General features: G+C 56.1%; 12 protein-coding genes across 12 annotated transcripts; 8 read left to right on the top strand and 4 right to left on the bottom strand.

Annotated features, from left to right (window-relative positions):
* Positions 1-40: 40 nt before the first annotated feature.
* Positions 41-1,321, top strand: B0H64DRAFT_476570 (uncharacterized protein; the record flags this gene model as incomplete). Its single annotated transcript, XM_062808159.1, has 4 exons — positions 41-681; positions 748-827; positions 892-1,246; positions 1,290-1,321. Exons 1-4 carry the CDS (start codon positions 81-83, stop codon positions 1,319-1,321), a joined length of 1,068 nt encoding a protein of 355 aa, XP_062656457.1. The 5' UTR covers positions 41-80.
* Positions 1,322-2,499: 1,178 nt separating this feature from the next.
* B0H64DRAFT_363203 (uncharacterized protein) lies at positions 2,500-3,700 on the top strand (the record flags this gene model as incomplete). Its single annotated transcript, XM_062801792.1, has 2 exons — positions 2,500-3,275; positions 3,426-3,700. The coding sequence occupies 2 exons, from the start codon at positions 2,500-2,502 to the stop codon at positions 3,682-3,684; spliced, it is 1,035 nt and encodes a 344-aa protein (XP_062656456.1). The 3' UTR covers positions 3,685-3,700.
* Positions 3,701-4,220: 520 nt separating this feature from the next.
* Positions 4,221-6,467, top strand: B0H64DRAFT_444253 (uncharacterized protein; the record flags this gene model as incomplete). Its single annotated transcript, XM_062806768.1, has 2 exons — positions 4,221-5,157; positions 6,364-6,467. The coding sequence occupies 2 exons, from the start codon at positions 4,221-4,223 to the stop codon at positions 6,465-6,467; spliced, it is 1,041 nt and encodes a 346-aa protein (XP_062656455.1).
* A 662-nt stretch (positions 6,468-7,129) lies between these two features.
* On the top strand, positions 7,130-8,507 carry B0H64DRAFT_403137 (uncharacterized protein). The gene has a single exon (XM_062804285.1). The coding sequence runs from the start codon at positions 7,302-7,304 to the stop codon at positions 8,166-8,168; it is 867 nt and encodes a 288-aa protein (XP_062656454.1). The 5' UTR covers positions 7,130-7,301; the 3' UTR covers positions 8,169-8,507.
* A 198-nt stretch (positions 8,508-8,705) lies between these two features.
* B0H64DRAFT_403136 (uncharacterized protein) lies at positions 8,706-9,932 on the top strand. The gene is made up of 2 exons (XM_062804284.1): positions 8,706-9,035; positions 9,100-9,932. Exons 1-2 carry the CDS (start codon positions 8,787-8,789, stop codon positions 9,766-9,768), a joined length of 918 nt encoding a protein of 305 aa, XP_062656453.1. The 5' UTR covers positions 8,706-8,786; the 3' UTR covers positions 9,769-9,932.
* Positions 9,933-10,042: 110 nt separating this feature from the next.
* On the bottom strand, positions 10,043-10,606 carry B0H64DRAFT_444249 (uncharacterized protein; the record flags this gene model as incomplete). The annotated part of the gene is made up of 2 exons (XM_062806767.1): positions 10,043-10,149; positions 10,300-10,606. The coding sequence occupies 2 exons, from the start codon at positions 10,604-10,606 to the stop codon at positions 10,043-10,045; spliced, it is 414 nt and encodes a 137-aa protein (XP_062656452.1).
* A 594-nt stretch (positions 10,607-11,200) lies between these two features.
* Positions 11,201-12,332, bottom strand: B0H64DRAFT_203634 (uncharacterized protein). Its single transcript, XM_062799300.1, has one exon. It carries the CDS (start codon positions 12,211-12,213, stop codon positions 11,419-11,421), a length of 795 nt encoding a protein of 264 aa, XP_062656451.1. The 5' UTR covers positions 12,214-12,332; the 3' UTR covers positions 11,201-11,418.
* A 608-nt stretch (positions 12,333-12,940) lies between these two features.
* Positions 12,941-14,242, top strand: B0H64DRAFT_403131 (ankyrin repeat-containing domain protein). Its single transcript, XM_062804283.1, has 2 exons — positions 12,941-13,117; positions 13,182-14,242. Coding segments are annotated over exons 1-2 (702 nt in total). The 5' UTR covers positions 12,941-13,115; the 3' UTR covers positions 13,882-14,242.
* A 1,442-nt stretch (positions 14,243-15,684) lies between these two features.
* Positions 15,685-16,215, top strand: B0H64DRAFT_327547 (uncharacterized protein; the record flags this gene model as incomplete). The annotated part of the gene is made up of 1 exon (XM_062800783.1): positions 15,685-16,215. One exon carries the CDS (start codon positions 15,685-15,687, stop codon positions 16,213-16,215), a length of 531 nt encoding a protein of 176 aa, XP_062656449.1.
* Positions 16,216-16,964: 749 nt separating this feature from the next.
* Positions 16,965-20,274, top strand: B0H64DRAFT_203548 (fungal-specific transcription factor domain-containing protein). Its single transcript, XM_062799299.1, has 7 exons — positions 16,965-17,356; positions 17,434-18,519; positions 18,571-18,984; positions 19,037-19,287; positions 19,349-19,549; positions 19,612-20,046; positions 20,236-20,274. Exons 1-6 carry the CDS (start codon positions 17,157-17,159, stop codon positions 19,866-19,868), a joined length of 2,409 nt encoding a protein of 802 aa, XP_062656448.1. The 5' UTR covers positions 16,965-17,156; the 3' UTR covers positions 19,869-20,046; positions 20,236-20,274.
* Positions 20,037-22,374, bottom strand: B0H64DRAFT_403120 (uncharacterized protein). Its single transcript, XM_062804282.1, has 4 exons — positions 21,698-22,374; positions 20,834-21,642; positions 20,474-20,781; positions 20,037-20,422 (listed from the first exon to the last, which is right to left on the bottom strand). The coding sequence occupies exons 1-4, from the start codon at positions 22,084-22,086 to the stop codon at positions 20,216-20,218; spliced, it is 1,713 nt and encodes a 570-aa protein (XP_062656447.1). The 5' UTR covers positions 22,087-22,374; the 3' UTR covers positions 20,037-20,215.
* A 587-nt stretch (positions 22,375-22,961) lies between these two features.
* B0H64DRAFT_403119 (uncharacterized protein) lies at positions 22,962-24,705 on the bottom strand. The gene is made up of 2 exons (XM_062804281.1): positions 23,267-24,705; positions 22,962-23,207 (listed from the first exon to the last, which is right to left on the bottom strand). The coding sequence occupies exons 1-2, from the start codon at positions 24,308-24,310 to the stop codon at positions 23,079-23,081; spliced, it is 1,173 nt and encodes a 390-aa protein (XP_062656446.1). The 5' UTR covers positions 24,311-24,705; the 3' UTR covers positions 22,962-23,078.
* Between the last annotated feature and the right edge of the window lie 26 nt (positions 24,706-24,731).

Raw genomic sequence — 24,731 nt, 5'->3', positions numbered from 1 at the left:
GCTTTGCCCGTTCACTTTTCTTCTGCATTCCCGCCGTTACGCCTGACACCCCCACCACTCGCACCCCGTAAACTGCCACGATGCCTTTGGTCACCAGGCTGTCCCGCCGGACGATGCTAAGGAAACTCGGCCATCACTGGTTTCCCGCCGCTGCTTTCCTTGAATGTCGTCATTTCTCCATGTCCTTCAAGGAAAACCAGGGTGTCGATGTCTCGATCGTCCGCCCCCAGATCGCGCCTGCCCTTCTTCCATACAAGATCGCCTTGACAGAAGCGTCGCGTCTACCCCGTCCCTTTGTCGGGAGTTCGGTCATCACCTTGCTTGATAAGCTCTATTCCCGACCAGATCGTCTCGCTTCCTCTACCCACCTACCAGTTGGCCTTGTACAACAGATAAACTGCACCTACGACAAAATGGACGCTATGGTAACCGACTTTGCAGTTTGTGCTTTGAAGCGCATCTCACCAAGGGACAAGGCTAGATCGACGAGTGTACCACTTTCTCCCGCCGAGCACTTTCGCTTCTGTCGCGCCTTCTATCGAGTCGAGTTGTTTTATACTCTCTTTCAGTGCGGCGCATTCGATGACGATATGAACCGCTGGTTCTTCTCGAGGCATCCCCCTTGGGAGAATGAGCAGCTTGCTTGCGTCTACCAGTACCTAGGGACCAGGCTTGATCAAGGTTCGTTAGCCTATGCTAAAAGGGCTAGTAGCTCTTCTGCTACAGCGATCTGACACTGCCTTGTAGCATTAGCCGAACGTCACACGGACGGTTTTGAGGTCCACGAGCAGGACAAGATTGATGATAGGAACCTGATAAACTCTTGGGTTCGTTGCTTGAGTCTTGTAAAGCCCTTACTTTGTTATGAAACTAATAACGCCTAAACTGTAGCTATCTCGAGGTGTCGAGTTCATATACAACTTGGTCAACGCCCCCTCTCCCAAGGCTAAGCGGAGCATCTTGGCGGCTGGCATCAGCGCTTCTTTCCGCGATGCACCTGCCTTAGAGCTACCTGAGGTTCTGCTCGATGTCTATGGCGGTGACGAGGACTTTTACCAGAGGTGCAAATCGGTAGCCCTACATCAGTATAGTCAGCCTAACGACGAGGATACCGACTCTGGCCCATATCAGGCGTGGCGCAGTGAGAACGCAAGCGATACGGTAACAGAATCGTTCATGCTCAGCGACGATTGGCTTCGCGACTGCGCCTACGTGTTTTGGGATAGTGACCGGGTGCAGACAATGGGTAGGTTTCCAAAGGAAGAGAGTCATGTAAGAGACCACTGAAGGGATGGGCGGCCTCGACGAGGACTATATCTAGAATGTTAGGGAGTTGGAATTCCCTAAAAGTCTTGGTCGTCATTACGGAAGATTTAGGGCCATGCTAGGCAGTTTTAGGTGGTGGTTGAGGGAGTGGTATTCCAAACTCCGACTTTATAGACGCGTAACGGAAGAGATCCGCGGCGGGTCCCCTGTTCGCCTATCGAGTTGTCGAACGTTTTTATACCAATGGGACTTCGGCACATACTCGACAGCTAATCACAAGGCGTCGGGTATGTACATAAGGTACATGTCACCTTCGGATTTCTCTTTTTCCATGAGATATTGGGTTTTAACGACGTTCGTGTGATATGTCGGTGACGATTTAGGGGAGCAGTCATCCAACGCGACCGCCCTAGTTCCTGCCGGTCGTCAAGCGCCTGAGTTTCTTGAAAAATGTCCCTTGTTGCCATTCGTCGACATTGCACGCGAGTTCATGACAGACCGGGAGGGCTCATCAGCTGCCTCTTACCTTGAAAAGGTTATTAAGGGCAGCACGCTGAACGAAATGAAGCCGCCGTCCAATATCTGAACCTCTTGGGTGCGAGGTGGGGGGAACTTTGCCATAAGGAGTATCAAACTGAAAGTGATGTAGGTAGGTACATATTAATCGTTGCAGATAACCCAAGACTGCTAGATGACTTCCATTCGAGGTGACGCTACTGCGTTGTGCGGCAAAATAGTCTCGGTGGTTCTGTCAAATGCCCGTTTATTGTGTGCTGCGAGTATAGCAATACCAAAATATAGGGAGACTACCTATATAAAAGCTCTCAGCCTTGGAGCGACTTGATGATGTAACTTTTGAACTGAAGAAGGGATGCCGGTTGACGGCGTGACGCAATGGGGAAACCGCCAATATTTGGTGGGGACAGTCTGATCGCCAGTGGGCCCAGGAGAACTTAGAAGAAGCAACCTACAAGCAGTCTATAACCGTCTGTTCTAACGCGGAGTAGGGATGCTTGGGGCGAGAGGCGCCGCCTTGAAAACATGCAACGGTCGAGCCCTCCCACGAACTTCCTAGAAGTACCTCCTCCAGTTCCCCCCCAATTCCATCCAACACTCCACTAACTCGAGCGACCGACCTTAACAATCCACGGCTTTTGGTCTTCTTCGCAAGCCACGCGTCATTCGGAACCACCAAGGGTCGAGTCATCGATACGGACCGGACGTTCCACTGCCATGCCGTTCCTCGACCTTCCAACGGAGCTGCTCATCCACATCCTCGCCTCTGCCTGTTCCCTGACCGATCTGCGAACCCTGGCGTTCACCTCGCGCAGGACCTACGCCATCTTCCAGGACGAACAGGCGGCCCTCATCTACCAAGCCCTTGCCAACGAACTGGGGCCGGTCATCGATGACGCCCTCGGCCTTTCCGACCTCGAGGCTTTCGGCCTGGCTGCCCCCGATTACTTCAATGACGACTACCGAGCCGCCCTCACCAAATACGGTGGGTATCTCTCAGGCCACGGTCACCCATCCCCTCGCCAGCTGCCGCTGGACTATGTATTGCGCCTGGTCCGCTCGTATCGGGCCATGTCCGAACTGAGCGGAATGTACATTACCAGCGCATTCAACCTCATCAAACGCGAGGCCCTACCATCGTCTGTTCCCACAACCCCACCTGGCTTGACGGCTGCCCCAAGCCGCTCGGAGTGGCTCCGCGTCCTTCGGGCACACTATCGGCTACAGATGGCTCGTTCTAGCTATCACGCTGGCGCGTCCGCGATCGAAGCCAAGTCGATAGAGGACGCCCGAAACGGCAAAGCTTTGTTGTTTGAACTGTGGGGCCCATGGGAAGTCCAGCAGATCTTTTCCGTCGGTGGCTTGTATAAAAGACTTGAACATCGCCTCATTCATTCGCCGAATATCGACATGTCAAAGGAAAGCTGGTTTACTCTGCCGCTCGATGGTTGGCTAGAATCCCTCAAGAGGCTGCAAAGGACGAACGAGGCCGGGTGGCAGATGGCGCTTGAAAAAACCTCATGTTTCAACGTTGATAACTCTACGTCCCGATCTGCGGGCGACGAGGAGAAAATAAGCCTCATCTGGCACCGGCTTTACTAGGGTGAGTGGCGCATGGAAAATGGCGTTCCTGAACGATACAGGTTCCCGACTGCCCTTCGTTTCGATGGCGACGACGTCGCGGCCGTGCCATTCGCTTGGGTAGATGCCTTTGATGGGTACTACGGATACCACTATTGGGGAGTCATGCCCGGAATCAAGCGCGGGGGGCAAGCAGCTCAGGGGCTTTGGTCGCTCTTCGGGTTTGTCCTCTGGGATGCGCCACGGGTGGAGGCTTTAAAGACGGCCTCTTTTCTGTTGTGTTGCAACACGGGCTGGCTGTCTTCAAGCAGCCGTCAGTAAACATTGTCCCGTTTCGAATTGAAGAGTTAGTCCCGGCACTATACCATGGGACCTGGACCAAAGTGTTGGAGGTGGTGGTAGTGGGGTATATCAGTACACAGATCCGGCAGGTCCCCTCACGGGAACCGGTCTCCGTTTTGGGACTTCCGATACAAAGCGACCGGAATAGAATCCCATATAGTCTAGCCATTCTCCTGAGCTTTAATACAATTTCTTGAAAATATGTATTATTACCTTTACCTTGCTAATCACGTAGACGTCGACTGATATTTATCAAAACAGAAACCGCTAGCTTATCGTACCTAGGTATATTTCGGTTCCACGATGCCTTGGGTTTTGGACCCCACATGCTCCCCCCTATTCTGTTGTTTCGGAGTTATGGCCTGTTGTGACTCTTTGCCGCCGCTAACAAGCGAGGGCATCCCGTAGGATTCTGCCAAGAGCCAAAGCCAAGCCGCAAGAGTTTATATAAAGTCGGGGACGTGTCGCGTTGAAAAACTCGACCCTAGATCCCACCACCTCGCTCCTCCACAGCAATGGCGGGACAACAGTTTTCCGGGTTTCTCGCGTTCTTGGCCATTGCCAACCTTCCCTTAACCGCCGGATACTCCCGGGGTTTCGGGGGCTACGGTGATTCTTCCGGACGTGTCGGCCCGTGGGACGCCAACTCCACAAACTTTCTCGAGGCCGTCGCGGCCTCCAACGCCACAGGCGTCTACAAGATCCCCGGCTATGACGTCTCGAAACCGTATCCGGGCGAGCCCATGGACGGCTGGCGTCTCCGCCTCGCCCTCCTCGACATGTCGCAGGCAGCCTACTCCCCCTCGCTCAACAACAGGGACCCCTTCGTCGGGTACAGCCTGACGATCGAGGCGCCGCCGGCGCTGCTCAAGACCGACGCGGACGACGGCACCAAGGTGGTCGACACCGACCCCAGCTGGGGCATGTGCATGTGGCACTTCGGCCACCCCAACCAGCTCCGGAAGGAGCGCTACAACAACCTGGACAACAAGCCGCTCGCCGCGGACGGCTCGTGCCGGGGGTTCCTCTCGGACGCGTGCATCGCCGCGCTCGAAAAGGCCACCGAGGACGAGTACGAGATCGCGTCCTCGGCCAACGCGACCCGCGGCGGCCACGGCTCCCTCGCCACCTGCAGCCGGATGGGCACGCCGGACGAGTGCGGCGGGGGGTACGGCCCCGGCGGCGCGTCCCCGGTGTCGGTGCCGGCGGACGCGGGCGTGCCGGTCCGCTTCCTGAACGGCTCCGTCACCACGTCGGACGGCTGGGAGTTCGAGCACACGGTTCACTACAACTCGACCGAGGACCTGCGGGAGTACTGGGACTCCAGCGTGCTCAACTACTGGGTGATTGTCACCGCCATGGTCAACGCGACGATGGATCCGGACAGGTCGGACAGGTCCGGCCCCGGCTTGAGCAGGGTGCACTGCGTGGCGCCGAACGGGGAGGGGACGGGTAAGGGGTTTACGTTCTCGGGGGTGGTGCCGGCGAATTCCCTGAATGGTGATGGTGGAGAGGGTGAATCGGGTGATGATGCAGGTGCTGGTAACGGTGGTGGGGATGGGGGCGACGGTGACAGTGGTGCAGGGTTGGTCAGCCCGGGAAAATGGCGCGTGTGGCTGTTGTTGGCTGTGCCAGTTGTTCTCGCTGGGTGGGTGTAACCCGTGCAATGACCGAGGAAACGTCGAAACGAGGTGAATGTGCCGACGTGCTTATTCGTCATTGCAGTACGGATTTTTATTATCATAATGCATAATATATACAACAGAGCTCTCCTTACCGCTTTACAGGGAACTGACCCGATAAAATTCCAGGTTAGGTAGGTATGGAACTACCTTGAACCCGTCTCTTCCATCGTTGTTGTTTTTCTCTTTCTTCGCACCGGCAACCGGCACCTCGTGAGAAATTAGTGTGGGGACACTCCGGACTTCCCCACCAACTGACTCCATGCCAAGAGACATGCGAAAGGCGCCTCGACCTTCGCGGAATCTGCCTTGGTTCTGCCGCCGTCCCGTCTTGGGTTACGTTTGTTGGTTCGGTGACCACCACCAACACACTCGGGAGATGAGATGCTGTGTATACCTATAGATCTACAACCTTGCCGGCGTAAAGTGTTGTTGTGCTCAAGTCCGTAAATCCACAACGTTGAACTCACCCGTCCTGACCAGGCAGCAAAAATGAAACTTTCGTTTTGGGCAACCGCCGCATCAGTGGTAGCAGTGTGTGCACAGCAGACTCCAGTGACGCCGCAGCAGGTCGAGATTGACATTGTCTTTCCCCGAAATGAGACATATAAGGACCTCGGCGTATTCCCCATCGTTTTCGCAGTACAGAACATAACGGCTCTCAGGAGGGGCAACTTCCAGCTAATATGGGACTTTATGGGGTTTCGCCATTCTGGGGGCTCGCCCACCGGGGCTGTCTTTGCACCTGCCTAGGTAGAGTTGGGGATGATGCATGAATGGAAGGCAGGTGTGTTCAGTTGTGGTGTGGCATGACAGGTGCAAGCGGTGCACTTGTTCACTGGTTAACTACCTAGGTAGGAAAGGGGAGGCGGGGGCTTGTGGTTGACCACTGGCAGGAGTTGGTGGGTGTATCTACGGAATAGAAGATGGTTTTCTGCTAGAAAACGTAGGGCGTTGACATGCTATACTTTCGTAGGAGTTACTCTCTTTCAGCACTACGGCTCATGCCTGCCACGCCCGCAGCTCCTCTTCCTAGGCTTCCGCGCGCCCACCCTCTCCAAATGGCTCCGCCCGGAGTAGGTACATCGGCACCGGGGGTCTCGTCACCAGGACGAGGCTCGAGACGTCCTGGGTTTCGATCGGGGGTGTTGTAGTCAGCGTCGTGGCTGGCACACATCTGATCCCAATCGTAAATACACTAGATAGGTACGGACAGTGATAGACGATACCGGGGTTCCATAAGGGACGCTTGTGATATCGCGTGAGGGGAGCCGTTCGGGCCGAATTACGGCTCCATAGAGTCAAAGGTGCCCGGATCGTAGGAGTATTCCAACGGCGCAACTTGGATAGCGTCCTCGGGCGGGCTATTGCGCGTCCAGAGGAGTCGCTTGCCGGTTGTGGTACATCATGGCCCGGAAAACCCACTCTTCGCCACTACTGGCGGTTACACCGGCGGTGTCCATGGAATTGATGGGCGGTGTGCGCCTGCCTAGAACAACGGCATTTCCACGTGGAGGCATATATTACCAAGTGTAGTAGGGATATGCATGAATGCGCGATCCTTCCATGTGGCGGCAGTTCGTCCTGTTTTCACAGCCTCAGTCTCTCCGCCCGATTTTTGAGTGCGAGGGGGCGAATGTGAGGCGCAGGTGCTCGGCATGAGTGGGACGCTCCTCCAAGGCTTCCTTGGAATTACCACGGGACCGAAAGTATGGAACTCTTGCATGAACAGGGTCGCACCGCTTAAATTAGCGAATCCATAAAACGCGTAAATATCCAGCAGGTACCACCTCAACCAAACCTGAAATCTTCTTCACCAACTCGTCATTGCTCCTTCCTCCTTTTATCTCCCATCTTTCCTCTCAGACCACAAACGCGCCTTCTCTCACAAACCACAACTCTACAACCTCCAAAATGCACACCACCACAACCCTCCTCACAGCGCTCACCAGCGCCAGCCTCGCCCTCGCCGGCCCGGCACCCGCACCACACCCTCCCCTTGTCACGCCGGCGCCGATGGTCCAGGCGGTCGCCGCCCGGCTCGGGGTGCGCCAGTTCCGGCCCTCGTCCGCAGAGGCCGACTTTTCCAAGTCGACCGAGTGCCTGCGCGAGTACACCTCGCTCGCCGAGTCGGCCCCGCGCGAGACCAGCAACAGGGAGCTGGCGCGGTGGATGGTGTCGGCGGCGTCGCCGATCGCGGACGCCGTCACGGCGACCGAGATCGACGACTCGCTCACGTCGGTCTGCGACGCCAGCGTGACGGCCATCACCCCGCCGGCCTCCCTCTCGAGCGCCTACTCCACCTACCGCGAGAGCGCCGACTCGTGGCTCACCAGCGTTGCGCCCTCCGCCAGCAGCGTCGCCCAGAGCTGCGGCGGCCAGATCGGCTCCCTCATCCAGCTCCTCGTCATCACCGACGGCGAGAGCTGCACCAAGGCCGTGCTCGGCATGGTCGACGCCATTAACGGCGATGACGGTGCCACCACCACCACCGGAGGCGATAGCGCTTCGGCCACGCAGACGACTGCGCCGGAGGAGACGGAGACGAACAGCGCGGGCGGCGATGGTGATGATGATGCCGATGATAACAACGATGGTGATGACGACTCGGGCAATGGAAACGGTGACTCGGACGATGGAAACGACGACGCGGATGACGGCTCGGCTGGCGCTGCCGAGACCACAAGCACCTCCACCGCCGGCGTGCCGAGGGAGACGGGCATGATGGGCGTTGCGGCCGCGGCCGCCGTCGCCGTGGCTGGTGTTGTCGCGGCGCTCTAAGAGAGCTCGCTTGACTGGGCTTTGGGTCGGCAGAGGGCTGTGCGGTATTGGCGCATGCACTCATGATCTTGGGCACCCCATGGCTGTTATCTCAGACGAATCTCGACGACTTACAGCAACCATGGCTCGCCACAACTCAAACAAACCAAATCTGAAGGCGTATTTGACTTGATTGGGCTAATATTTGATTGGAGTTGACTAAATTTGATCTGTTTAACAGCAGTTAACTAAATCCTAATACTATATGTAACCCTAACTCCCATTATACGCTCATGCCCTTTCTACCTTAACAGCCATTAAATACGCGAAACTATATAAAAATGAACTTGAATCAAATAAGATTATTTTATTCCAATATCAAGGGTACCAAGTAGGACGCCCTTATAGATAGTTGGATGACTGGTTTTGTCGGTCCAGCGAAATTCGTCATGCAAATGTCTGTAAAGCAAAGCCTGTTGTGACAGGTTTAGGGTGCCACAGGGCGTGAGTTGTGGTGGCTGTTTGGTCGGCTGCTAAATATGAAGTGGTCAGGTGACCCACATTAACCTTTCCATCGTGTCTCTTTTGTCTTCCAGAACTTACGTTTCTTTCAACTTATTTTCGCCGTTTCAGTCTACAATGTCCTCACGGATGGATTCCCCCGGCACGCCAAGGCAGCGACAGGACTTGGAAGTATGGCGGGAAGCATGGGAAAAGGAAATGGAAAAACTCCCTCCGGACGGGCGGTTCCCGTTTCCCGATCCGCGCAATTTCAGCGTCGCAACTCAGGCGCGTAAGGTCATCGACCTCCTGGAGGAGCATGGAATCCCTTGCTGCGTCATTGGAATCAAGGCGCTGTGTTATTACGGTGCTCCAAGAATCGGCTCTGTATGCCCCCTTCCTGAACCTTATTTCCTACTGACATCTGATGACCGACTTTCCCATGTCTTAGGCGCTGGAATTCTGTGTACCCACCGAACAACTTGCCGCTGCCGACTCCGTCTTTTCTAGCGGTCCGGAAAAGGAAAACTATACTGCGTGGAGAGGGTTCCAACCAGGGGCTGAAGCCCGTGTGTCGGGCTCCCTTTACCATACCTTCCCCCGGTACCGGTTAAACCACGACGGGCCTCTCTTCAACTTCTACCTTGTTCCTTCCATCGACTGGCGCTTCAATTGCATTCCAGAGAACTTTGAATACAGTGCCCAGCACCACCTCCCGTATCCAAAGCTGCATTTGTTTGCCCAGTCTCTGTTGGAAAGGCAAAGCGTCGGCGACCTCACCGACTTGGTCGACGGCATGGACCTGACCGAGGAATGGGGCGAAGAGAACCTCAAACTCGAGGACCCGGGCGAGGATCATGCGCAGTGGGTGGCAAAGAGGAACGAGAGAATCCGGGCGGCGATGCCACAGGAGGTCAAGGACGACCCCATCAACATCATGTTCGGCACCGACGTCTACGAGCTGCGTGAAGGGCCGCAGGAGTTCAGGGACGTGTTCGCCGACGTGGTGCGGGCGAAGCCGAGGCGGATCGGGCTCGAGGCTCCCCCGGGGCTGTATGTCACCAAGTACCGGGCCAAGGACTCGCCTGATCCGCGCACGAGGATACGGTTTCATGTCTGAGACTCCAAGTTGAGACTGATGTCCCAATCGGTTGTTCGTCAGCTTTTATGTCATTTTCCTTTATTCTGACGCTTCTGGTGGGGTTACTAAATTAGAACCGCACGGAGAGAACTTACCTAGGTAGACAACTTTCTATAAACCAATGATAACATTCATACTAAACTATCCATATCCCATCGTCTCATCACCTAACGTCCGAACAACTCCCTACCACTTTCCCCAACACGATAGCCTTCGAACGACTCCCTGTAGCTTGGTATGGGCGCAGCGCAGCCTAACCGCAGAAGGCCTTGATGCTGTAAAACGCGTGAACGTCGTAGCAGTTTCCGTGGTAGGCCTGGAACTCGGCCCCATCGCAAGACTGGGATGCGTAGATGAACACTAATGGTACGGGGAAGGTCAGTCTCGACTTTGTGTTTGTACTTCGCACACCCGGCATAAGAAGACATTATAGCAACTCGAATGAGGCTATGAGCTGTGGAAAACAACTAAGGGTCGATATAGAAAGCAATAAACGACAGAAACACAAACCTCGGCAGGTGTTGGCGATCTCGCGGATCTTGAACCCGTCCCCGGTCGGGAGCAGGTAGCAGCCGCCGTCGGGGGCCATGTACGGCGCTTCCCAGCCGCCGCACGCGCGGCCCTCGTACTCGGTGAAGCGCACAGCGGGGTCAACCGCTCGGGCCGAGATGCCCTGGGTTTCGTTGAAGCTGGCCACGTCATCTGGGATAGCGTGCAGCACCGGCGCGGGGCCGTCGGTCGTGGTGCCGGGCAGGACCGCGCCGCGGGCAACAGCGGCCAGGCTGGTTGCGGCTAGGAGGAGGATGTGGGTGAGCATTGTGATGTTGGGTGTTTGGGTTGGTAGCTAAGGTAGGTAGGTAGGCAAGGGTGGGATGGCGGTGATGATGTTGAGGATGATTTTAGGGGTTCTAAGACGGGGCAACTGCGAGTTCAAATAGACATAACGGGGGAGCGTCTTCAACCCCCCCCATCATTCAACTTCGCCGCCTAGTTCGAGTAATCGATGATCGGGTCATTAGGCAGGTCGTATGCAGCATTTACCTAGTGTCCATGTGGCGCATTCGGCATTCGGTGTGGTTAATACTCGGATCCACTGGACTTGACAACAATTATCGACTCCAACTTGTGTATTGTCATCTGAGATCGAGTAGTCGATTAATTACAGGGCCATTATGCAGCGTTACATCACACTAAGATACCTATCAACCCAGGCCTCACCCATACTCAGATCCCTCTTCGATGAAGGTCCGGTAATTAGCCTAGTGGTTAGCGTTCATTGTACCTAGGTACCTATTCAGGTTAAACGCTACTTCTCGGCGAGCGCAATGTTAGCGTACGTTGCACAATCCCTTTTTTCTCTTTCTTGATTCTCGGGAGAACCTGGTCCGCCAGGGGTCAGGACTCACATCGAGCCCGACTCACCCGATACTCTGCATCCTCAAGTCGTACCCCCGATCACAGCCGATTACTTTAGATACTGTGGTATAAAGATGTCGCGAACATAAGTATCTATTTTGACACCCTCTTCCCTCAAGTGTAAGAAACACATAAGCAGTAGATATAGTCCACGGTCTTATTTACTTTGGTCGATCTCCTGCGAACAGGCTCGGCGCCGATCACCAACATCCATCAGCCACGATAGGTACCACCAGGTCCCCAGACGTTCCATGAATGCCTTGGTTTTATTCTCGCGGAAACATAGGCTTCAACCTCTCTACAAGGTTGATACGGCAGCATTCCGCGCTCACGAGTAGCCATTTCAACAAAGGAAAGGAAATATAGCGTATGTTGACGCCAGGGACCCTTGGTGAGTGTGTCACAAATTGGTTCCGTGCACCTCGGGTCGCGGCACAACCTATAACGACCATTGGCGCCACCATAGGCATCGACATGGTCTACGCTGCTAAGCGCGGGACATATGTTCTCGAGAACGGGCGTATCCAGCTTCAGACAGGCAGTTTGTAGCATGAGAAAGTCGTCCATACGTTCCGGAACGATGTGTTCTGCCACGAGTAGGATATCGAGCAGCCGCCGGATACTCGCGGGAGGGGGTTGCGGGATGTTCCACAGGACTGGAATCCAAGAAAAAAAGACGACATCCAGAGAGGGGTTAAAATACATGCAGGGGCCAAGGTTCCAGTCCTTGTAGCTCGGGCAGTCGAGGTCTCCAACAATGGGGTGGTAATGGCGAAGCGTTTCCTGGCGGGCCTCATCGTTGAGATGTGCGGTAACTGGTAGCGTGGGAGTGCCATGAACTACGTGTTTGAGGTTTTCGTCCACGCGAAAAAACACCGAGGGCGATACCGAGTGCACTGTAATCTTTCGCGCTTCCCAAGTCGACCTGTAGATCATGAAGCGAAGCTCAGGAGGAAGACTGTACCAGCCTACTCCCTGGGGAGCTTGGCCAGATATGTTTTGACTCATGTTGATGTTGTCGTCGTTTATGTGATTTCAATAGTGTCGTATGCAGCGCAGGGCCATGGAATGAAGGTACCTAAGCTGGAGAATGGAAGAATAGGCCGTGTGTGTTGAAGAAGTTGAACCTAACAGAGGAAACGGCGCGCAGATGCGCAAGGTTTTATCTTCCTCTAGCTCACGTGACGTGGGCTCTGCCCAGTTCCATGCAGGGGCTGCGACAAAGAGGTACGTACCTCGGTAGGTCCCGAGGGATGTTACGAATTACCTCCCGTCTGTACCTCGGTTTGTATGTACTGGGGGAGTCCCGTTCCTGAGTGCCCGCCCGTGGAATTTGTTCTTATATATATTATATATCCTCAAGCCACCCAATGCCGGAGCTTTGACCTTGTGAACAATCAAATGTTACCTTAGTTTCTTTCCTATTGTAAAATCTTCCAGATTGTTCAAGACTCGGGTTTTTTATTGGAGTCGACCGACCTCTTCCCGATTTGGAACTGAGAGCCCAAATCTGGACCGGAATATCTATGTTCCTCGGCTAAGCGGGTACGGGGAATGGATGCGGGACTTATTGACTCGGTGACGTTCGAGCAATTACCTAGGGAGGTACGTTCTTGCTTGAGTTTGTTGACGATCGAGGCAAGAGAAGGAGATAAGCAATGGGGGGTACCTTACCCGCTCGGTTGTGGGTGGCATTGAGAGCGGCAGTCCATCAACCAATCGAGGCGAGTCCGCGGGGCAGAGAGGCGCAGCGGTGTGGACCCCCTCAATTGCCCCGCGGTTCGAGGCCCCTTCTGTGGCACAAGGCAACACCACAAACACGACCAACAACACGTGCTGATCTCTCACGTCAAACCGCAAACCACTCGATTCTTACCATTCCTCGCCGGCCTCTCTCGCCACCGACCACCATGTAAGTGTAAGCCCGGATATCGAATGAACCCTAAGGTCTAATACCTCATTAACCTCAACCCTAGGATCGACCCCTCCATCCGCCTCCGCCGGGCAATCCACTCCAACGATGCGCTGCTCGCCCGGCGCATCCTCAAGTCACACCCCCACCTCCTACACAACCCCGACCTCTCGCTCACGGGCAACGCGAGCTCAAACCTCCACCTGGCCGCCTCGCTCGGTCACCTCCCTATCTGCAAGCTGCTCGTCGAGCTGGGCCACGAGGCCGACACGCCGGCACTCAACGACGACCACCAGACGGCACTGATGCTGGCGGCAGCAGGGGGCCACACCGAGGTGGTGCACCTGCTGAGCGAGAACGACCCCGGGTCGATCCTGCGGCAGGACGCGCGCGGGCGCGACGCCATCATGGAGGCGAGCCTGCACGGCCACGACACGCTGGTGCAGATCCTGCTGACGTACGCTCCAGGGGGCGCGGCCGCGGCGCTCGCCCAGGCCGACGTCGACGGCAACACGGCCCTGCACTTTGCCAGCAGCAACGGCAACCTGCTCGTGCTCCGCACCCTCCTGGCCGCGGGCGCCGACGCCGGTAGGATGAACGCCTGGAGTTGGACCGCCGAGGCTTACAGCGCCACCGTGCAGGCAGAGGTCTACCTCAAGACGCTGGTCGGGGAGGTGGAGCGCCGGAAGCAGGCTAGGAGGGAGGGCGAGGCGGCCAAGACGGGCGGGGCGGTGAGGCTGGTGGGGCAGGAGGTGGGGGATTGAGGTTCAGGTGAGGTTCAGGTGAGGACTGAGGTGTGTATGTATCACTTGACTTCTAGGAATGAGAAAGGATGACCGGTCTGGTGCCCAAGATCAAGATTAGGGAGCAGGGTGTGTATCCTAGTATTTTGAAGTGTGGGAATGAGTCAAGAAGGAAGTACAAGCATGTTGGCAGTCTCGGAACCGGGAAGGGTATTCCGTGATCACTGCAAAGCATTCTGTTCCAAAGGGAGCATTACACACCGACATCATCAGGTCTTTCGCGGTGGTTTGCCAACCTAGTTTCTAAAAGTCCATGAAACTTAGCACTTCAATCGTGATACCTCAAGCAGCACGAAACAGTCAAAAGCTTGTACTGGCAAAACATCGATTCGCCACCATGCGATTAGTCGGTATCCCCTTGCAGTTGCGTTTGCATGTGTGATCTTCAACGGCCGCGTCGACCTAGCCCTTGGGTCCGCCGAGCCCGCTTGCGACATGACTGTCTGATCTGATGAAGGGACCCGCAGTTGCCGGCGTGGACGTCTCGTGACTAGAAGGACTCTGAAAGCATTTGGATCTGAATTTGTTGTATCCTTCTTTGCTCGCTCGGCTCTCGAGGCCTCAGAGGAAGTGGGGCTGCACAACGCAAGAATATCATGTCGTTAAACAAGGGCTCAAGCTCTTTGTCAGGGAGACAACAAATGACTCTCTTTTCGTCCCAACCCGAGACGATGACAACACATCGAAGATGGCTGAACCGAGCATGTGCCCCCGAGCCTATGGCAGTTCCTGCGATGACCTCCAGAACAAGGGCGAATGCAACATTGGTCTCAGCTTTTACGGCCATGCCACAGTTACTCACCGAAACTGAGTCCACCATGCGTTAACATTGCGTGATACAAACAAGCCAGCTCTCCGCTTGTTTCGACCTGTGAGTAACAGCATAGTCAGACAACCCCAAACCATCCTCTCACACCTCCTTTCTCTGGGTGGTTTTGATTCCCCACTACGGTAGTCATGGTTGGACTTTATGCCCGCCAACACAAAGGCTCTTTCGAGAGCAGCCGTCTGGACTCTGACTCTCAGCACCACTAGCGATTTCATGCTTTGAGTCTCGTTAAACCGTAGAACTCAACTGTCTCCACCAGGCTTCATCCCAACTCCTTTTTGATAGTTGTCATTGATACACGAGCCGCGGCGGTCCCAAGTCCTCAACACCACAAAGATTCTCGTGGTGCACAACAACGGCCTCTGATACCGATGGCCTGACTCACAAAGGGAGCATCATGGGGCTCCCAACTCATGATGCTCCTGGAATGTCGAGATGACTCTACTCCTTAGGGGGTATAAAGATTCTCCTGCCTTCCCAGGTTTCCCCCTTTCTCACCATCCATCCACCGGTTCCTATCAGTCCTGAGCCCATCAACATACGGCAACAAACACCACCAACAACCTGACAAGCAAACAATAACACCCATCATCGTCATCTGCCCAGCAATGATCCTCTCTGGGGCAGGCAACAATCCCACCTTCGGTCGCGATCCCGGCCCACCTCCCCCTTTCGTTCCCCTGACCGGCCCTCCTCCGCCCCCTGATTTCGGTCCTCCTCCTCCCGGCACCATCATGACGGTCCAACCGCCCTACTACCAAGTCCCCGGCATGGGAATGCCCCACATCCCCGGTATGGCCATGCCGCACCACATGCCAGGCATGCCCGGCCTGCCCGGCGTGCCGCCGCCGATGTGCTACTACAACCCGTACTACCCGTCCGCCCCACCCCCTTACACGGCCGCCGCCGCCGCCGCCGCCACCGGCCCTCCCGGGATGGGCGCGCCACAGCAGCTCGGCACAGCCATGGCGCTGGACGCGCAGGGGATGGTGTACCAGTACATTTCGGGGCTGAGCGGGTCCGGGCGGTTCCCGCAGCCGGCGCCGGTGGTGGACCCTGACTTTCCCGCGGCCAACCACATCAACAGCACGGGCGGGGCCGGCGCCGAGCCGGGCTTCAACTACTTCTTCCCGACCGAGCACGCCAAGATCATCGTGCTCAAGTGCGCCGTGCCGCCGTGGACGCTTGTTCCGGGCTCGTATGGTGATATCCCCTTTCATGCGGCCAAGGTTCCCGCGAATATTACCATGGCGGAGTTGTTGGTTGGGTTTGGCGCGGAGAATCCGGATAAGGCCAAGAATCAGTTCTGGGAGGTCTATCCGCAGGGTGGTGGGAAGTGGGGGTGGAAGGAGCATTGTACTGGGGATGACGAGATCATGATGGCGCGGACGGTGCGGGACATGGGTTGGGTTGAGAAGAGGGAGGGGACGGTGCCGACGGTGTATTTGTGGATTAGCAAGGTTTGAGGGTGGCGTCTTGGGGGAAGCGGTGGTGTCGGGAAGTCTGAGGGGGCCTGGGGGAAGGGAAACTTAGGCGGGAAGGGCGGAGGATATATACGGTATCTTCATAGTTGAGAAGGGCTCCTTTGAGGCCGGGGAGACGGAGGCGTTGGGGAGACACCAACGCATGCTTTATTCTTTCGGTTTTCGTCAATTCTGGTGGCAAAGGAACAGTAGCCGTGCTCTGCTTGTGTGTCATGTGGGTTACCAAATAAACAAACACCAATGGTGGCATGACTAACGCCGTTGCCTCCCACATCTTGACTTCTCATTGACTGTTACTGTTGCCTTTTGAACAAGACTCACCCTGTGCAGCTGCACGTGTGCAGTCAGGACTTTGTAGCTTATGCTTCGAGTTAGGTAGTTATCGAGATCCACGTGACGACATATTGCCATCGCTGGCCTTAGTTGTGTGTTCCCCATATCCCACTGCATTGAAGGTTGAGAATAATGAAGAACCCCAAAATAATTGTGAGCGCGGGGAGCAAAGAGAGCAAGCATCATGCTCGATCAAGACGTCGCCCCGCCGGATGAGAATCATGAGATCCAACGAGCCAACCCGTTTCGGGCAATCGTTCCTCCCTCTTTGCCAAGTGCAAAATGTGGAAATGTGGGGCCGAGCGGCCACCCCTGCCTCGGAAACTTTCCGACCCTTGGAATCTTGCTGCAGCCGCGGACCACCAATGCCGCCGACTCCTCGAAATCAGGTCGGAGCTGGCATGTGCACCGAGCCCAGGCAGAGGCATGGTTTGTTGGGAGCCAATTTCTGTTGAGGGTCTTCCAGGTCGTTAGGGCCAAGTTATTTTTTGCGTTGCACATCGGGCCAGCAGCCCATACTCGCATCATTCCAATCGCCCAAGCGACAACCAGGCTCGATTCCGATTGCTACTTCGGCGCCATCCCGAGACATGGCTTCTGAACGCCGCAGCGATCGCGGTGACCAACAACGGCGTCGGAGGAAGATTCCGTTGGCTTGTGAGCCCTGTCGCGAACGCAAGTCCCGGTGCGACGGGGCGAAGCCGATATGCTCCACTTGCCAGCGCCGCTCACTCCCACTGCATCTCTGCGTCTACACCCTCGACAACGCCCGGACGGCAAGTAATGAAGCGTAAGTATCATTCGTGTATTGTGATCATTTCACTGTTGATGCCGGGAGGCTGGAGCCCAGCTGACACCGGCTGTCAGCTACATCAAGGTTCTCCACGACCGGATCCGGCTGCTAGAGAAAACATGCGCCGACCATGGCGTCCCAATTCCTCCCTTGGAGTCGGGAGACCCCGAAGATGCATCCGTGGGGCCGAACCGGACCCCCGTGTCTCCACTTCTCTCCGGGCCGCAGCAACGGAGTGATACGACGCTCCCGGGCCCGAGCCCAGCTCAGGGCCTCCGGGATCACGCTTCTTCCCCGGGCTTGCGGCCCCCAGTCCCGGTGACCTCCCCCGACCACGATCGGCTAGACGCAACTGAGTCAACAGCCAGCGTCACTGCCATGGGCACTGTCACCACCGAACATGATGTATCTGAGACATTCGATGCAGCCAATGAGTTCTACGGCAGCTCTTCTGCCGCCTCTTTCATGAAGGAGGCCTACACATCCGTCAAGCCACACCGACCGCGTTACCCAGGCCCCAATGTGCCGGGGGCCCCAGCCTTCTCCATGAGCTTTTCAGGCTCAGAGCCATTGTGCAATAAAAACACTCAATTCGCGCAAGCAGACAAGTTCGCCTTGCCACCGCGGAATCTCGCCGACCACCTCCTGAGCCGGTTTTGGGAAAGGATCTATTGGTTACACCCCCTTTTCGACAAGGCCACGTTTATACAGGCTTACGAAACTCTCTGGCGGCCCGCTCACGAACAGTCAAACATGCCCGCAGTCCCAGGCTTAGGACTCGGAAGCACCCCAGGCGCAGATGCGGGGACCATTGTTTTCCACTGCGCTCTGAATACGATTTTCGCCCTTGGCGCCCAGTTTTCCGATCTTAGTCTCAAGGACAAGGCCTCGGCCATTGAGACCTTTTTCAACAGATCCAAGGCGTTTGTCGGGCTGGACTTCATCGATATGAACAATGTCGGTGTAGTTCAGTCGCTACTACTGATGGCACTCCTACTTCAGAGCACGCCGTTCCCCAACCGGTGCTGGAATGCGGTGGGTTTGGCGTGCCGTGTTGCTCAGGGACTTGGCTTGCACACAGACTCCGGCAAAACCGCTCGGCCTCAGTTGGAAACCGAGATTAGGAGGCGAACCTGGCATGGTTGTGTGATTTTAGACATGTAAGCACACCACCTGTTTCCACTCTCGGACTTGTACTCATACTCTGGCAGGATCGTCAGCATGACCTACGGACGGCCCACTATGACCGCTCATTTGCCGGACTTGCCAGTGCCCTCAACTGTTGGATTTGGTGAATCCCTTACTCCCCAGTCTCAAGCCGCGGGTGGAGAAACCCCATCCAAAATGTGTTATTACGTGGAGTACATTCGTCAATGTCGGATACTGGGCGAGATCCTTTCCAATGTCTACCAACCCTCTGCTGGAACGCCCGCTGGTGGCCCACCATCGTGGCCTGACCAGAAACCGCATGGAATGGACGCCATCCTAGACCTTGACGCCAAGCTTTCGAGGTACGAGGCAGCACTACCTCCGATTATGTCCTGGACATCGCCCTGCGATATTAGCGGCCTCGAGGAGGAACGCAGATCGGTCATTACTGCGCAGAGGACGGTTCTTCGGGGAAGGCAAGTATGGCAGCTCCCTACTCCCCGCGGCCATACTAACATTTGCCCTCAGCTTCCTCTACCTGCGCCTCATGCTCCACCGCCCGATTCTCACGCAACTCTGCGCGGACGCTAGCGCAAATCCCTCAGCAGAACCGAACTCGCCAACGCGACCAGGGGCCGTGTCGGCCGGCCAAGAATTGTTCACATCGTTCGCTGCGGGTTGTGCTAAGATATGCCTCGGAAGTGCGGTAGACCTCATCGAACTGATCCACGATACCTACCTCACGAAAGCCACGGGCGGGTGGTGGTGGGATGGATTGTGTATGTCTCCCGCATGCCTCGATGGATTTATAGAATGCTAACGTTCACCGCCCGTGACCAGACGCTTTCACCGCAGGCCTGGCCGTCATTGTGGGATACCTATCGCCTACACTCCTGGCGTCGATGGACAAGCAGCGACTCGAACGCTCTTGGATGTTGTGCCAGAAAATATTGGCCCACTTTACTTCGTTCAGTATCTCGGCTCAGAGGTCTTTAAGAGTCCTCCAGAAAGTGCATGCGGATGTCATGTCTCGTTCCACAGGCAAGTTCCAATTTAGCCCGAGTTTGCTCGGTGACAAATTCTAATCCCCAATCCCATTACAGCTGTGTTGGACAAAGATCAAGAACTCCCTTTGCAGCCTCCAACCATATCCGCCGCGACAGCATATGGGGAACCGACTGGCTTAGGGCAAGAAGCGGCCGTCATGCAACCTGACGACGCGCCTCTGGACCTGGGCAACGGTTTCCAATGGCAGTCACCCGCTGGTAACGCCGAGATGTTTGGGGCGGGATTGGTGTTTAACTGGGATCAGTCGCTCGACATGCTCTCTGGCGGCTTGGGGATGGATATTTATCAGTAGAGATGGCATTGGTTAATGGTGTCGGCGGAGCTTCTCATTTACTTTGGATACCCTAATTAACATTCTTATTTGCCTTGCCTAACCGCGACAGTTGATGCCTGAACACTGATTTTGCGTTTTCATAGATCATATAACCACGGGTTTGGCCCGCCCATCGAGTCAAGCGGCTGTGTTTCCTGTAAGTGATATTTTTATTTTACACGCAACAATCCAAATCTACCTATCCAACATCTTTCTATCAACAAAGCGGTACCGAATCTCCCGTCAGTTTACACAATGCAATCCCGATCGTACGTTCCTTGGTTTTTGATACATTTTATCCTCGTAAGCCCTTGGGTCCTAACGCATTAATTCTGACGCAACTTAGGTAGCAAATCCAATGCCCACGTCTTCCAAGCAGGTAGCGCTGCGGCCTGTACTGCGACCAACGTGGCGAGCCGAGAGTCTGGGTTCCTCTTAATCCACGCAAACAAGCCACCGACTACTAGGACGGCAAAGTTTAGGAACCAGAGTCTAACACGATGCCGTTTCACAAGGACCGGCTCCGATTTGCCCTTATTTTGTCAGCACCCCGCAACACGCCACAGTATTAGAGGAAAACTTACAGTAAACTCCCAGTCCTCCCACCTGGGGAACAGACTCTCGTACCAGCACCGCGCCTGGCTCCATGGGTATGTCATGGCGTTCCACACCTTGCCTTTGGGCCCGCGGGTGTACCAGTTGTTGCACCCGGTCCAAACGGTGTCTTTGAGGGAGGTCTGCAGGCGGTTGGTCCAATCTTCCTCGGCAGACCGCTTGAGGCAAGCCACAGCAGCGCGCCCTTCGAGGACGGGTCTGAGGACGCGCAACGAGAAGTTTACTGCGTTTTCGATGGCCATGATGGCCGAGGTGTGTCCGGTGGCGGTATTGGGGCCTAAGATTTGTTATTATCCACAAGACGGTGAAGGAGGCGGGTCACAACTTACCAAGGAGGAAGAACATATTCGGGAAGCCGCTGACAGAGGTGCAATTGTACGCCTCGGGCCCACCGAACGACTCCCAGTGCTCCTCGAGCGTCTCACCGCCACGGCCGACCACCTCAACGCCCCCGAGGTACTGGTTGGTGCTGAAACCGTTGGCCATGACAATAACGTCCGCCTCAATGACCTTCCCACTCTGCATGCGGATCCCGTTGGGCAGGATCTCGGCCACGCCCTCGTTTGTCAGGGTGAGGTTCTCGGCGTGGAGCGTCTCGAGGTAGTTTGTGTCGAAGATCCGCCGCTTGCACCCAATCTCAAAGTCCGGGATGAGGATGTCGTGGTACTTCTCCGGTGCCGTCTGGCGCATGTACCTCTCCACCTCCTTCCTCTTGTTCTTCCGGAACCTCGCCCCGGCCTCTGTCAACTTGAACCCCTTCCAGTCGATCTCAGCCATGGTATAGATCAAGAACCGCTGCACCGTCGCCAGCCCCGGCACCAGCCCGAGCAGCACCCGCGCAGGCTTGGGCATCCGCTTATCAATCGGCGGATACACCCAATGCTTCGACCGCACCACCTGCGTCAGATGCCTTGTCTGCCCAACGATCGCCGGCACGATCTGCGCCGCCGTGCACCCATTCCCAAACACCACCACCCTCTTCCCCCTCAAATCCACATCCTCCCTCCACCGCCCGGAGTGAAAAACCTCGCCCTCAAACCCCTCCACCCCCTGAATCCCCAACTCCCTCGGCCTTGTAAAATGCCCCGCCCCGGAGAACAAAAACCGACACTCATGCACGAACCCCTTCCCCCCCCCCCTCCTTCTTCCAGTCCCTCCCCCACAACCGCCACCTGCCCAACTCCTCCACCCACACGCACCGGTAGATCTCCACCCCAAACACCATGCGCTCCCGCACCCCGTAGCGGTCGGCCACGCCGGACAGGTAGGCGTGCAACTCGCCCGCGGGGGGCAGGACGCGTGTCCAGCGCGGGTTGGGCGCGAAGGAGAAGGAGTACAAGGCGCTGGGAACGTCGCAGGCTGCGCCGGGGTACCGGCTGACTGTCCAGGTGCCGCCGAGGTCTGAGTCGCGCGAGAAGAGGGTGAGGGATGGCGGGGTGTTGTTGGGGGAGGTTTTGGTGTTGGTGGAGAGGGGGGTGGTGCTGAGGAGCTGGTGCCAGCGCTCGAGGGTCGCGCCGAGGCAGATGCCCGAGAAGCCCGTGCCGATGCAGGCGAAGGTGCTGAATGTTGGTGGGGGGTCCATGGTGGTTGGTTAAGGGGTGGCGGGTGAGCAGATGGGTTCAGGTTCAGTGCTCGGCTCTCGTTCAAAGAAAGGGGTAATGGCTATAAGAGAGTGGTGCCACGGGAGCGAAGAAGTTCACCTGAACTGAGAAACCTGGATCTACGAGTAAAAATATATCATGAGAAACAATCCCCTCGCAATGTGAGGTTACCTACCTACCTATTGGCACCCTCTGGCCAAAAAAAGCCGAACTCGAAAGGAAAGCAAGAAATCAAGCAAAAAGAACAAATAAAAAGAAATCGAGAAAACTGAGTCAAATGAAAGAAAGAGGGTAAAAGTAAAGGAAATGGAGCAAATAGAGTTTCTTTGGGCTTCTGGATAACTTCCGTTATATTCCTCCAGCTGAGGACTCGAAGTTTCCATTACCGACATTCGCACTTGGAGTTCGGCTTTTTTTGTCCATGAGGTGCTTGGATAGATCATATTATATCTCATGTCAAAGTGCGGTACACGCTAACCGGGTTTATCGGAGGCTTTCCGCTGCCTCGGCTACCGATGGGGCCGCACCAAAGATGCGGGGAATTGGGGACGCTAAGATCGCCAATTGGGGGGTCACAGGGGATGGCGTTGACGGTAGTGGCGGGCTCGGTGGGTTGGGGTGATTGCACTGTGCCGGAACGGTCCCGAAAGGGGATGCAGTGAGTGGATTGGAAAGTTCCATTCTGGGCTTTGAACTTTCAAGACAGGGGCTAGCTAGAATCTAGTGTGGCGTCAAATCACCGAGGCTAGGAACGAACATGAACGTTGCTATGTGAATGTAGCTGCTGGCTAGGTCAGTTCGTAGGGCGGTGATGGAGACAACATGGCTGACATCAAGGGGGCAACAACAATGACGGCGTGTAGTGAGAGTTAACAACGTTAAAAGTAACTAGAAATATAGATGCTCTATTTGATTCAAAAAGGATTTCGCTTGTTGCTTAACTGACCAACAAAGTAACACCATGGTCATCAGCTCACGGTTTCTTGTCAACGGGCTGCACACCCCCCGTCTCATCGATCCGCTGGCGCCCCTTGAAATCGATGGCCAGACGAGATGTGGTACCCGCGATGAAGGTGTGAATAAACCACTCGGGAGCGGCCCTCTGTGGTTCAAATTAGCAGATGCTCTTCTAAAAAGGAGGCAGAATTTGGAATCCCTTACCAGCATGGCAACATATCTCATAACTCCGGGCAGATAGATCACACCTCCGTACCCGCTGTAGAGGGCATCCACTATCGCCTCGCTCACCGTCTCGACATGCAACATCGGCATAACGAACTGCGGCTGCGTGGAGGTCCCGCTCACCAACGGCGTCCGGATGAAGTTGAAGACTCCATTCGTCACCCTCACTCTCGGCGCGTTATAACGAGACCGCAACTCGTTGCATAACCCCTCATGCAGCGCCTGAATACCGGCCTTGCTCGCCGAGTAATCCACGATATCCGGCGGCGGCATGAGCGCGCTGGTCGAGCACACGTTGAAGATGTGGCCGTGGTTGTTCCGAACCATGTCCGGCAAAAGCTCCTTGATCAACAAGAACGGCGCCGTCAAGTTGGTCTTGAGCGTGACCTCGACATCAGCATAAGAGCCCTCGATCAGCCCAAACCCGCGCACCAGCCCGGCATTGTTGAGCAGCACGGTCGGGTGGCCGACCTCACGGCGCACCCGCTCGCACACGGCGCGGATCGCGTCCGGCTTGGACAGGTCCGCCTGGTAGTAGTGCAGGTTCTTCCCCAGCGCCCCCGCCGGCGGCGTCCACCGGAGCGGCGCAAAGTCGATGATGACGATGCGCGTGCGCTTGTTGCGCGCCAGCAGGCCCTGCACCACCTGCGCGCCGACCCCGCTGCTCCCGCCCGTCACCACCACGATCTCGCGCTCCCAGTGCGCCCACTCGCCGGGCCGGGAGGCGGTCCAGTTGTTGGAGGCCCATTTGTTGAGGAAGTCGTTGGCCGAGAGTAAGAGGCCCGCGCTCCCGAGGTAGAGAGCCACGCGGCCGAGCCAGGTAAGCCGGAGGTATGTCAGCCGGATGTTGTAGCGGCGCGCGTACCAGAGGGCCCGGCGCAGATAGCCGACCGAGTTGGGTTGGCGGAGCCAAGTAATCACCGCCGCGGCCGGGAAAGCGAGCCACTCGTTTAGGAGTGTGTTCCGGATGATGCGGGCGACTGTGTCGATGTGTAAGCCCCCGTTCTCGCGGAGGGTCGCCATCGCGGCTTTCTTGGTGGTGTCCGACCGTGTAAGTGAAGTGGTTCCGAAGGCCGACTTGATTCAGGGGTTAGGGGTAAGTAATACCACTCGGTTGCTCAACTTGGAATGCGGCGATGGGGGTTCTTCGGCCTCGTCGATGTGCCGTCAGCGTAACTTTAAACCAGCAATGGTACTTCCTCACTGGAGCTGTTGGGAGCAGAGTGAGCGGTTTCATGCAGTTGGCATCACTAGCGCGTCCAGTTTGAGTCAACGAGGTCCTTTTCCGCATCCTGATTCGGACTGCGTCGGTTTCTCAAGTGGCGTTCTGCCGCTTGGCAAGAGGGTTCTGGGAAGCACGGTGTAACCCAAGGCCACATGGGGTCGGAACCGAGCCGCGGCATCATTTTTTGGGAAACAGGTGCTCGATCAGCTGCGGTGGAGG

Source organism: Chaetomium fimeti (genome assembly GCF_033439085.1).
Source record: "Chaetomium fimeti strain CBS 168.71 chromosome Unknown B0H64scaffold_6, whole genome shotgun sequence".
NCBI lineage: Eukaryota > Fungi > Ascomycota > Sordariomycetes > Sordariales > Chaetomiaceae > Chaetomium > Chaetomium fimeti.
The sequence above is the reverse complement of the archived record's forward strand: the minus strand, read 5'-3'. Positions and strand labels throughout refer to the sequence as shown.